We start from the raw sequence: 12,209 nt of genomic DNA, 5'->3' as shown, positions 1-12,209 counted from the left end.
AACGTATGCAGTATGTTTACGTTATGCATTATGCAGAAGGTTTATTGGCAAGACCTTGCATTTGCAGCAGCAAATATACAAAGGTACATATGCATACATGCACTTTCACACATGTACCCAAACACTTGTGGTCAGTATGCATATGCAGACATATTCTATTACAGATATGCATGCATACAATGCATATTAATGCACATTGATGGCAGATGGCAGTTAGATTTAGTTGTCAGATATAAAACCAGTTGATACCACTGATGTCGAGTTTCATTTTCACACAAGGAATAATATCTGATAAAGAACTAACTCTCAGTTGGGTAATGACTAATGGCGTGCGCATGTCAACAAGCCCTCAACCCAGTTTCCTGATTGTCCTAAAGCAGATTGCAACCTCGGTAATTCTCAACGGCCACTGTGTCCAGTCATACAAACCCTTGTAAATTTCTCCTATGAAGAGTCACTTAAGAGCATCATATCTCTGATTTAAAGGAAACCTTTATAGAAAAGTAGCCCACAGAAACCCCAAAACCTCCACTTCCGCCTTCATACCATTGCTCTTTTTAGGTTGTGCACCTATATAAACCCCTGGCCCCTTTCCGATCATCAACACTCACCTGCTGACTAGCATCAGGTCACAACGTTGTAAAGTCTCCTGATTCACAGCAGCGAAACACAAACCTTAAAACAAAGAATGGATTCTTGGCTCAACATGGCACTGCTGTGTGGACTTCTGCTGATAGCATCTCTTCAGACAACCAACGCTCTCAGATTTCGACGGTCCAAAAGCAACACGATCCAAACACTGAATACAAAAATCCAGCATCTGCAAGCGCATTATGTAAGTGATGTCTACTGTCATGAACGTCTGCAGATGGTTTGAAAGTGACTTTGTTTAAGCAAGATGAATCACTTTAGATGCAACTCATATGTGTATTTCGTATAATATTATCAGGCAGACCAGGTGATTCAGAAACCACATTGATTGCGTATTGAACTTTATGAAAGATTGATCTTAAAATAGCAGATTCACAAGCAACGTAATGTAATTTATTCATAACGATCGCTTTTTTGTGCCCGTCTTCTTTAGAAAACAAAAGGCAAAGAATGGTATGGAAAGACTATTTTTTTGTCTCATCTGGACCAGCTGAATGTAAGTTTGTATTGTGTAAAAGTGTTCAAATGTAAAAATGTCATGTAATGTTTTTAACGGTAAGCTTTGTTTCTCCTAGTCTAAGGCTTCCTGCACTTGTCAGGGGCTGTTGCTTGAAAGAATGCTGAAAATCTACGAAGAAATTTTCCAAGAGATGCTGAACAAGTCTAAGGAGAAAGAAGTGACAGTCAATACAAATGATGTTATGACTGAGGCGAAAAGGTCTGGGGAGACAGAAGTGACAGCCAATCTAAATTATATTATAACTGTGGTTAACAATCTGAAAAAGAAGTACAGTGAAGAACATAAAGTATGGAGAGAGCTTCAGGACATTCACTCAGTCAAGGTAAACATAAATAGAACAGAAGTCTGCATTTTCAGTTCAGTTTTAAAGGAGTTACCGTATTAGCTAAAGTCAAAGGCCAGTTTGACATGTGATATGATATCTGATACATATATTTGTTTTCTCAAAGGTGGAAAATGAAACAATCCAAGGAGGAGCATTACTTGACTTTCTCATGGTGTTTGATCAGGCCTCCAGAGAAAAACAGGTGCAATGAGAAGATCCTGTTTAACACGCTTTGCTGTTGTATTAGCCTTATTTATTTAAATTATGTGGACATATTTATTTATTTTTTATTGCATGTACTCTACTACACCATAACACAAAAGAACTTAAAATCTAACTTATTCTCATCACAAGTGTGTTTGCATCAGTTACAGTGTACTGAAATTGTGAATGTTGGTTTTTAACTGTTGATTTATTTTAAATACTTTGTGAGCTTCAAAGGCTGAATGGATAATTAAAATAAAACAAACGTTGCATTAATTTACGCCTTGGTTTGCTTTACTGATGAGACACGTTTTTGGATGTCGAAGTCTGATGAAGTGTGATCTGAGATGATCAGTACGATGCCCAGTTTTTCCCTGTAACCTTTTACAAAATCAGTAAGCGCATGATTGTTCCCTGATGTTTTGGATTTCAAAAATCATGTAGTGGATTCCAGCTTTAAATATTTGGCACATTAAAGGTGAATTTCATGTACAAACAAGCTCTAAAATGTAGAAGAAAAATTGAATGGATTGCGTGAAGCATCCCTGTGGCTTAAACAGTATAGCGTGGCACTAGTAACACAAAGGTCATTAGGGTCAAATCCCAGAGAATGCATGAATTGCCAAAGCAAAGCAATGCAATGTATGTTAATTTATATAACACCACCCCAAAGTCTGCAGAATAAAAATGGCAATGACACATTTTCTATATATTACCTCATATTGAATGTCTGGTCTTTCCATATGACTATAGATGTTTAGTAATGGTAAATTTCATCTCAAGTCCTTGTCCAATAAAACATTTTGAAAGATTTGCTTTTGCTTGAACATTTCAAAATAAAGTATGATGAATTCTCTTTCTGGTTTATACATACATAAGTGATTGTCTATATTTGGCAAAATATGTGATTTTGAACTGTAGAATAATGTAAACGAAACCACGTGAAATGTGTTTCGTAGAAGGAATATCCTCTTTGGTTTCCACGTAGTCTGTATGATGTATGATGAGGAGTCTGGGGTAATACCTCATGCAACCACAATTGCGGAAAATCAACCACGCCGTTAACACTCAACTGGAAAATGCAACATACCTCCAACATTGAGGTCTGGAGTGTCTGAGTGACAGCCGATAGGAACTCAATTCATAATTTTCCGGCTTTTAATTACGTAAACATGTAAATGTGGTATTTTGTATCATCGATACTTTTGGTCTAACCATGCCAACCAAATATTTGGATGATCTTAATCATGACACACAAAAAAAGCAAGCGACTGAATTCAACTGAAGACAAGCTTTTTTGTGTGTGTGGTTTCTAATTATTAATTCCTCAATGTAATATCACCTCAAGTGACCTAAGAGGAAAACTACCTTCCCCTCCATTGAACTGTATATGTCTCACACTACTTATCACTTTTGTGTGTCTTCTTCTCATTCTCTTTCTCTTTCTCTGCATGCAGGGCTAAGCTGATGAAGTGTTAAAACCTCAAACACCTTTTCCCTCTTCTGATGAGCAATGGCACAACTTCATTTTTCTGACATCAGTCAAAAAATCTACATAATCTTTTTTTTAGCTCAATGTGTGATTCTCAGGAACTTCTAGTGTATGTGTCTCAGCCTACCCTTGTTAGATTTCCATCAACTGCATCTAGGAGATGAACTGTAAAAAGGCCAAGGTTAGTTACCCTTGTACGAATCACCACAAGCTTTATTAAAAAATCATAAATTTAGGATCTCCAAGACATTAGATTGTACAAAAGTGCTGTGTGGACAGTTTATTGCATATCAGTGCATGTAGCAGCTAAAAAAAGCAATAAGTGACATAAGTGGTTATTAGATCAAAAACTGCTAAATGTGGTGTGATGTAATTAATCGAAACACCAGGAAGAGAAAAAACACTAGTTCCTTCTCAAAAGGGAGCCATTCATGCATGAACGTCATTGGAGTGGCCAACACGTGCATCTTCAGGCCCACCTGTCCCGAACCCCTTACTTAATCACCAAAAAGATTCCCAACCACAAAAGCCACAAACAGCCCCGCCTAGTGGCATCCACGGGATTCCAGGTGAGAAGATGCGTAGTGGGCTCCATAGCGCTGAGCGGTATCATGGTGCATTGTGATTTAAAGGAAACTTCAGCTGTAAAAGCCACACAACTTCACACCTTCATCATAGCTCGCTCGCTTGCGCTCACACAACTATAAATACCCCCATTCAGTCAAACACATGCATACAGACCATTGTCAGGACACGAGGAGAGTCGGGTGTTGTGAGACGGCGAAAAAAGTCAACTTTGGTGTTTAAGAGACAGGAATACAAGTCAAACTTCAGCGAGAGCCTGAAACGAACTAAACTAAGGACTATGATTGCACAACACGCGATGGCCCTTTTCTGGGGAGTATGTTTGTTGACTTTAGGATGGATGACATATGGCGAGGCCAGCGTCTCTGAGAACCTGGACAAGAGCATCGACGAGCTTAAAATGCACTATGTAAGTAGATCCGTTCGGATTTCAAAGATATGTCGTATCATGACAGGAAGTGAAAATAAGGGTGCAAAAAGTTGACTGATAGGGCATAGGCGTGGTGTACATTTTAGGATACGGCCTGTGAGATACCTAAAGTTGGGCCGCAAACCAATTAAGGTCTTTTTGGAAAAGCAGGCTTTAAAAACCCATCAACTTTTACAGCAATGTTTGGATGTTTGTGTGTTAGTTAGTAATGCAAAACAGGAAGTATAGTCTACCATCCATACAGACTGAAACTGGCTTTTGGAACTTGTCTGGTCTGTAGGTTGAGCTTAGGTTTCAGATGTAGTGGGCTAATAATAATAAACGCATTCATCGGAATAAGTCAGAAAGGATAAGAGTTCAAAATTACATCTGAAGTCTATTGATTTTGACCTTTCATTTCTTCCAGATAAAAAATGACAGTGAGCTACACAATGCACATCCTGTCTTCATACGGGTCCTAAAAGACATAAAGGTGAATCTTGAGGTAAATAACCTCCTCTGCACAATGGTTTGATAATCGCAATTTTGTGGTTTAAAATACCTAAAACACCAGTGTCATTCTATATCAAATGCCATATTGTTGTGATATATCCAATATGGCATATCCTGTGTTTGTGTTCATTTGAGTTGTTTTTTCCTTGCAGGAACCTGAGCAGAATCTTTTGATGAGCATCATAATGGATACGTACAGTAGGATATTTACCCGCATGAAGAATGATAGTCAGGATGAGGCTACAAAAGAAAGACTGGCACATGTTCAGGAGCATTTGAAAAAACTGCAAGAAAACTATTTCCCAGGCAAAAGTGCAGAGCTCAAGGCATATGCAGAAACCCTATGGGCAATCAAGGTGAGACATCAGTTTGTTTTTCTGTGAAACCAAACTTGACACCAAGCAGCACTGAACATCATAGCTATAGAGTTATAAATATGGAGGCCCGAAAGCCAGTTTTTCAACACCTTCCATTGGCCAGTGAAGTGAGAAAATACACTGCCTCTAAATAATTTGTGCTGGCTACAAAACAATAATATATATAAATATGAATGCTTATATTATAAAAAAAAAAGAAAAAGAATATGTTTTTTTTATTTTGCTTATTATGTGCATTGCACCTCACACAATCAAGAGCAACCAAAAAAGAAAGAAAGAGTAGAAATTTCAAATTTTGCTTTGTGTTCAATCAAAATATAAATATGCAAACGACACTGTATAGGCATTAACTGATTAAATGCTTTACGATCGCAGGAAGATGACCCAGTCGTCCAGTTCAAAGCATTGTTCGAGCTGAAGCGCGTCTACAGAGAAGCAACACAGCTGAGAAACCTAAAGAACAAAGAACGCAGGAGACGACAAGCCAAAATCACAAAAAAGCAGAAGTCTTAATAGATCTTGATCATCATTTCAAAGAATGGTGGAATATCAGTGTTATTTATTTTATTTATGAAGTTCACTGTATGCTGTACACACATTGTGCACAGCGGAAAATTGTTTAAACTGACATTATTTATTTGCTCTTATTTATTTGAAAAAGCACTGTAAACCACTTGCTACTAACATAGCAAAACTTGTAAGGTCTGTGACTGAATAAAATCCTTTTTAATAACGTTTGCGCCTATGAGAGTGACTTTATAAGATATGCCGGTCTTTGTCATCTTTCTCATTAGCATACACTGGGCTTAGCCCACATATTGAATGTTTCATAAAGCGCCAATGCCACCCATAACAGCAAAAGAAACCATCACCGCCATCATCACATTTCTCATGTTTGAAATCAAACACCAAAGTTACTTACAGAGCCCTGAGAAAGTGCTGAGAACGGCTGGCCCAAAACAAATTGCGCACTTATGTCACAATTAAAATAGTATCCGTGTCATTGCATCAGATAGCAAATAGAACAGCTAGGTGTTTATATTAACAGAACACAATATATGTGCTTTATGTGTCTTAAAAAGACTGTCAAGTGACCCTACTGTGAAATATAAAACTGCTTATACAATCGCTTGCAATCCTTGAGGGAATTCCAGACAAGAAAGAAGAATCTAATTGAACAGGTTTTGGCCTTATCTGGCAATGCAGGTGAAGGTAGCCTATCACAACACAATGTAATATAGCAACTACACAACACAACAAATTAGCTCATATAAGGTTTCGCTTTGACTTCCCCAAAACAGTGAAGTTGTAAATTTATACTTATTGTTTGACTGCCAGGAAAAACGTGGCTCTATCAAGTCTGGGAGGGTGGAGAAGCTTTTTACTAGCAATGTTCGAGCTAACAATTAGCATGCAAACCAAATGAAGTAGTGATTTTAAGCATTGTGAATTTCCCAGCTGACCCAAGCTGGTTTATACTAGTTTGTTCTGAAATGCAGTCCGCTGGGAAAACGTGTGAAGCTGGTCGACGGCATGGTGTTTTTGGTGAAGTTGTTTGATCAGTCTTATTATGCCCATTGGGAACAACAGCATCACATGCAAGGAACCAGCAACAAAATGATGATGCATGTGCTATTTCTCAGCAAAGGCATTTTAACTGCTGAAGAAGCATTAACCACAAACCAGCCAAATAGAAAGAGAGCACACATAACCTGCTTATGCTCACCCTTTAAAGGCATCCATGCTTTCTTGCTCGCAACAGGATTTGCGAGGATTCTTGAAGCTTTAGAAAACTTTACGGATCCAAGCATGAATATTTTTTCGCCTTTCGCTTGAAGAGTCATGAAACTACACATGCCAGTTCTCGCCACAGTTTCACAAAAGATGCAGAGAGCACTGTCTGTGGTCCAGACAGCTTTACTTTGCTTTAATGGGGTTAACAGTATCAAAGGTTCTCACAGATTTGCAAAACAACATGCGCTGCTACGTTGTGCGATTCCATTTCCATTCGTTTAAATTAACTAAATAAATCCTGAAGCTTTTGCATTCGTACGCTTGAAGCAGACTGAGCGTGTTGCATCATTAACGACAGACTTTTTCATTTAAAGAAAGAGACATCGCTTTTTTCAGTAAACCACTGTTTAATAAAGCTGTACTGAACACGTATTAAACCGGGGCCTTAATGAAACGTGAAAATGCTATTTTTTCAAAGTGGTTTGGTATGACCTGTTAATAAATTCCCAACATGGAAAGAAAAGACAAGGAAGTCATCATGTATACCCCGAGCAATTCTGTTTTGAATGTACACTGGAACGCAAACATTCCAAATGGATTCATGTTGTTTTTCGGAAGCTGAATTATATTAGAAGCAGAACCAGACACAAACATCTTTTGACCTGAAGCATGACGCTCGTATCCACTGTAGACAGGGTGTGAATATAAACCCAGAAACTTATCCGTGGAAATAGTTTGTTGCACAGAAATTAAATGACAGACAGTCTGTTATTGTATAGCACTGTGAAGAAGCTATGCAACACCTTTGTGTTTTAGCACAATCGTGCCGTGCAATCCTTGCTTCGGTGCTATATCAGTTCAGAGCTTACAAGGTCTGTTTTGTAGAAGTAGAAGTTTTTTTTATTATCTTATAAAAATGAATTGAATGGCTTTTAGTCCATGTCTTAGCTTAGTTATATGTTAGTGCGCTCCTAAATGTCAGCTAAATTTCAGTTTTTGTCAGTTTAAATACACTTACCACAAAGCAATATCAATGAGTCATCTTGCACTACACATCTTGCACGTTTGTCCAATCAAGTGCTAGAAGAATAATGTCCCGCCCTCTAATACCACGTGCACCTCACTAGCAAGTAGCAAATCGTGTCGACTAGGATGTAATTAAACCCGCGGTATCTTGTATTAGAATGTATGTATGCTTTATATGTTTAACAATAAAGATGAGATTCCTTTCATTTTTGAACGTCTCAGACTGCTTCCTGTTTATGCTGACCTAATTCAAAGAAAAAGGGTAAATGCCTGATGAAGTGAGGATAAGAAAAAGCACTATGAATCTGGAAATCCCCCCTTACCCCTCCCCAACTCTATTCCCCCTTTGTCTCTTTTCATTTTATGCTGAGCACATGACAACAGAAGCTGGAAATTCCTTGGGCGTGGGGATTGCACAGGTGCACATCTTACCATGTGCTGCTGTTTGGAAATTTATTTGTAAGGGCGAGAAGACACATATCACAGGTATAAATGGAATTTGCTGTGTAAAATAAGGACATTTGACTCAAACAGAAATAAAGAGAAGATTTTTGAATGATTCAGTTGGTCAAGACTTGATCAGTTTGTCCATTAACAAGTGAACATACTTGCATCACTGTAGAATTGTTGGCATTTTACTGAAACATCATGATCATTCGCACTATGTCATTTTCAATGCATTTCAATAGACTGTTGCTGTTTTTATTTTACATTTTAAGTGCTAAGGAACATTTTTTTGTTGTTTTTATACTTCTCATATCAGCATTTTTAACACAACACATTTCAATAGAACGTGAGGTGGATATGTTGCTGGTAATTTATTATTACTATTCTTCTTCTTATTATTATTATTATTTAAATTTTTTTATAAAATAGCTGATACCTTTGTCTTGCTAAGGCAGTAAATGGAGGCATGATAAAGAACGGTTTCTGGCAGATTGAACTAAATAAGGAGCAGAAAAAGTATACATCTCTTTAAATAAAATCCACTCCTGTTTAATAAAAGCCCCTTAAGTTATAACGTGACAAAAGAATATAGACTGCCACGTTTAAAGCTTCTGACCTCAAAAAACAAAAAAGAGTATGAGATGTGATGAGATAAGATATTGCAAAGTGGCCTACATTTCAATTCCCCCTCAGTTTCCATTAGTGACCCCTTATCACCTTATTGGCTGATCCATCTTGTGGTTTCCATTTGATCTCTTGTCTAGCCATAGTCTAGCCTTAAACCACTAAATACATTTTATACTTTCTTACTATATTTTATACAAATATAATTTGTAAAGGCATGTATACTGTCCTTAATGAACTTTCCTTGACCAAGACTGTGGTTTGTGTAGAAATTTAGAATCTGGGACATCCTCGAGCCGCATAAATGTCATGACCTCATTATAGACTTGTAATACAATTTTGTGGTGACTTTCTTTTATTTAAGCTCCCTCCGGTAGCATGAAGCAGACAGAAAACGATGCATTCTGCCGTGACAATCTGAGCCCAGACACCATCCCCGTTGGATACACCAGCCAGCGCGGATTACGTTACAGTTCAGAATCGTGACATCTTCACCTGTCCTGATCTCTGACTGGAAAGTCAGAAACAAAGAGAAAGGACTTTGCTGACGTCACCAGGAAACTAGAATAAATACAAAGGTGAGGACCAGAGCAAAGGCAAAAAGAAGGAAGGACGGAATGAAGCAGGTGTATCAGCAGGACCTGCATTCACATACATTCATTTAGTCACTCTGGAACTGAGTATGGCCAGCGCTTTGCAGTATTGCTTTCTGATCCTGATTTTCGGCATTCCATTGCACGAATGCGCTGCGGTGCTCCTCAATGGCAGCTGCATACCTGTGGAACCCTGTTTTGACCTGAGCGTGATGGCTAATATAGCTGAGCGTGTCAGCAAAGATGTGGTGAGTATTCTGATCCTACTATCAGCATCGTGATAGAACTCAAATCACCCATTACTCACATGCATGTACTTGTTACGAAACTAATCCATTCTAATCCACGGGAATAATCTTTATCGCAAACATCAGGTGTCCATGTGTAGAATCAGTTTACTAGGGTGCTTTTAGAAAATAGAGATGGAATATGTCAATTGGTGATGGTTTGAATTATCCTCTCAGACAGCTGCAGATGGTGAGAAGATCCTTCTAAGGCATAGCTCCTTTGACAAAATTCGGAAAAGGGTAAGATGCATTGTCTGATTTTATATTATGAGTTATTGCATTATCATATCATATCAGTTGTTTATTGGTGCATGAAGCTAGTTACTCCAGTTACAAAACATAATACATTTGAAAGATGAACGTAATGAAAATAAATAAGGGGTTCTATTTTGAGGCGGGGCTCAGCTAATTGGCCATGGGCCAACCCATAAAAGAAGCCCAACCCATTAACGTTTTGTGTTGGGCATTAAGTTTAGCAACAATATATATAAAAAAATGATTTCTACAAAATATGTCATGTACTCCAGACATGTATTTCTGATCAAGATGTACCTTTTTGTTGATGTACTACCATGTCATCTACACTGGGCATCAGCTTTCACAAATCTATTGTTTTTACTCATCAGAAAAATCTTCACAGCTGTGTCTTGCTGAAGATCATCAGTCTATTTCAAAATGTTCTTGAAAAGACAAAGAAGAATGACATCCATAAAGGGGAAGAGTTAAATCACCATGTGGAGCTTATACACATTATGGATCAGCTCAAAAACTGCGTGTATAAGGTCAGCACATCGCATTTTTCAGAATACATATGATCAACTTAATCACGTTGCATCATCATATCTTCGAGTGATGTAATTATATTGCATATAAAATGGAAAATACAAAACTGGAAAGGCCAGCATGGCTTCTTTTTCATTAGCATATCTTTCATCTAAGTTTAGCTAGACAAGCACTAAACAGTTCTAGATCATGCTATTCTTTTCAGCAGGGCGCAGCGTTGTATGTTAACAATATACCAACATTTTTACCTACATAGGGACCAAAATGTTGGGTTAGAATATTAATTAAAGGCCATTTGCTAAGCTTAGGTTGTTTTCTTAGGTTGCTTACTGAATCAACTGACAAAAGTCTTTACTACCGCTTTGTTTCAGACAAAAAATAGATGTAGAAACCTATATGAGATGTCTAACAAAACTCCCTCTCCAATGGTAAATACTCTTGTACATATTTCTATATAATAAATATGAATAAATAAGTACATTTTAAAACACTCATATATTTACTTTCATCTAGATTTGGAAGAAAGACATGACCCCAAATCAGCTTGCTGTTTTACAGCTACAAAAACTGAAGTCTGCCAAAAGCAAGGTAAGCGTGAACTATTTGAACTATTGAAAAAAACTAACATTTTTTATATGTTTTTTATAAACTCTTTATCTTCATTGGTCTCACAGCTCAATGACGTGCATATCCAGGAGACGGTTATGGATGAGCTGAAGACCCTCTATCTCTACATGCAGGGAAAAGGCTTCCGGAAAAATACACGAATGACGAAGGAGAAGCATGGCGTTCAATGAATGTGTTATGTCCATTTTCTGCCTGATCACTTTAAGATGTGCCAGTTTTAGCAGGGACAGAATAACAAGCTATCTCAATATCCAAATGAGACCCAACTTATTTTCCTGACCTTTTTGTTTCTAATAAGGTATTTTAGTTATTTGTGCTTTTAGTGCAAGTGTCTTTTTTTGCTTTTTAAAGTAATGAGTATTTAAACAGTATATGCATATTGCTTACGTACTTTCGGTGAAAGATTGAGTGTACTGCAGTAAACGCAGGTGAGAAAATAGACGAGATATAGATCATTTTGTCAATGTGAACATGAAATACATGTTTTTCTTTGTTTTCTATTGCATTCATTTGTCTGCTCAGTAAATTGTTATATGTGACACTGCGTGTTGGCTTAAGTGTGTTTGTATATGTGAAAACCACATTTTTGTCTGATGTCCATCATTTTGAAAATTGTAGAGAATCAATGCATATTTCTGATCTTCTTTGGGTAATTCTCAATGTTCTACCCCGCTGTAGAGCTATTATGTGTGCATTTATCTAACTACGCAACTCTAAAGCAATAACTACACTAACATGTTATAGCCCACTGCTAGTGACTTATAGCCCACTGCTCTATTTTTTGGAGGACATGATGGGTACATGATGCAGCCTGGCATAAATTAACATACCATGGAGTTTCACATCATCAACATACAAAAAATGTTGACACATTTGCATCTCTTTTAAAACTAGACATGCCTATTTTTTTGCTATTCTAAACATGCACAATTATCTTGCATTTTATAATCTGCATTTGAGCATTGTTTTTGGCCCACCAATTGTGCATAATTGATGCATATTATATACCTAG

At 37.4% G+C, this 12,209-nt stretch overlaps 3 protein-coding genes across 4 annotated transcripts; all 3 read left to right on the top strand.

Annotated features, from left to right (window-relative positions):
• Positions 1-619: 619 nt before the first annotated feature.
• On the top strand, positions 620-1,976 carry ifng1r (interferon gamma related). Its single transcript, XM_043237599.1, has 4 exons — positions 620-835; positions 1,085-1,147; positions 1,227-1,493; positions 1,621-1,976. Exons 1-4 carry the CDS (start codon positions 689-691, stop codon positions 1,705-1,707), a joined length of 564 nt encoding a protein of 187 aa, XP_043093534.1. The 5' UTR covers positions 620-688; the 3' UTR covers positions 1,708-1,976.
• Positions 1,977-3,873: 1,897 nt separating this feature from the next.
• On the top strand, positions 3,874-5,805 carry ifng1 (interferon gamma 1). 2 transcript variants are annotated; one of them, XM_043236377.1, is made up of 4 exons: positions 3,874-4,186; positions 4,614-4,679; positions 4,852-5,055; positions 5,452-5,805. In XM_043236377.1, the coding sequence occupies exons 1-4, from the start codon at positions 4,058-4,060 to the stop codon at positions 5,587-5,589; spliced, it is 537 nt and encodes a 178-aa protein (XP_043092312.1). In that variant the 5' UTR covers positions 3,874-4,057; the 3' UTR covers positions 5,590-5,805. The 2 variants fall into 2 exon arrangements, with proteins under 2 accessions (XP_043092312.1, XP_043092311.1); XM_043236376.1 differs by having other exon boundaries at positions 3,879-4,186; positions 4,614-4,691.
• A 3,489-nt stretch (positions 5,806-9,294) lies between these two features.
• On the top strand, positions 9,295-11,736 carry si:ch211-266a5.12 (uncharacterized protein LOC557488 homolog). Its single transcript, XM_043236383.1, has 6 exons — positions 9,295-9,748; positions 9,965-10,027; positions 10,414-10,569; positions 10,942-10,998; positions 11,084-11,158; positions 11,245-11,736. The coding sequence occupies exons 1-6, from the start codon at positions 9,590-9,592 to the stop codon at positions 11,365-11,367; spliced, it is 633 nt and encodes a 210-aa protein (XP_043092318.1). The 5' UTR covers positions 9,295-9,589; the 3' UTR covers positions 11,368-11,736.
• The last annotated feature ends 473 nt before the right edge of the window (positions 11,737-12,209 follow it).

This window comes from Puntigrus tetrazona, chromosome 4, assembly GCF_018831695.1.
Source record: "Puntigrus tetrazona isolate hp1 chromosome 4, ASM1883169v1, whole genome shotgun sequence".
Taxonomy (NCBI): Eukaryota; Metazoa; Chordata; class Actinopteri; order Cypriniformes; family Cyprinidae; genus Puntigrus; species Puntigrus tetrazona.
This window is presented reverse-complemented; position numbering and strand designations above follow the sequence as displayed.

Bases quoted from the DNA above. Each gene is read 5' to 3' on its own strand.
- ifng1r (XM_043237599.1), top strand. From the start codon at position 689: ATGGATTCTTGGCTCAACATGGCACTGCTGTGTGGACTTCTGCTGATA. The intron at 836-1,084 runs GTAAGTGATGTC...CGTCTTCTTTAG, and splicing joins AGCATCTGCAAGCGCATTAT to AAAACAAAAGGCAAAGAATG. The intron at 1,494-1,620 runs GTAAACATAAAT...GTTTTCTCAAAG, and splicing joins AGGACATTCACTCAGTCAAG to GTGGAAAATGAAACAATCCA.
- ifng1 (XM_043236376.1), top strand. From the start codon at position 4,058: ATGATTGCACAACACGCGATGGCCCTTTTCTGGGGAGTATGTTTGTTG. The intron at 4,692-4,851 runs GTAAATAACCTC...TTTTCCTTGCAG, and splicing joins ACATAAAGGTGAATCTTGAG to GAACCTGAGCAGAATCTTTT. The intron at 5,056-5,451 runs GTGAGACATCAG...TTACGATCGCAG, and splicing joins AAACCCTATGGGCAATCAAG to GAAGATGACCCAGTCGTCCA.
- si:ch211-266a5.12 (XM_043236383.1), top strand. From the start codon at position 9,590: ATGGCCAGCGCTTTGCAGTATTGCTTTCTGATCCTGATTTTCGGCATT. The intron at 10,028-10,413 runs GTAAGATGCATT...TTTACTCATCAG, and splicing joins TTGACAAAATTCGGAAAAGG to AAAAATCTTCACAGCTGTGT. The intron at 10,999-11,083 runs GTAAATACTCTT...ACTTTCATCTAG, and splicing joins ACAAAACTCCCTCTCCAATG to ATTTGGAAGAAAGACATGAC.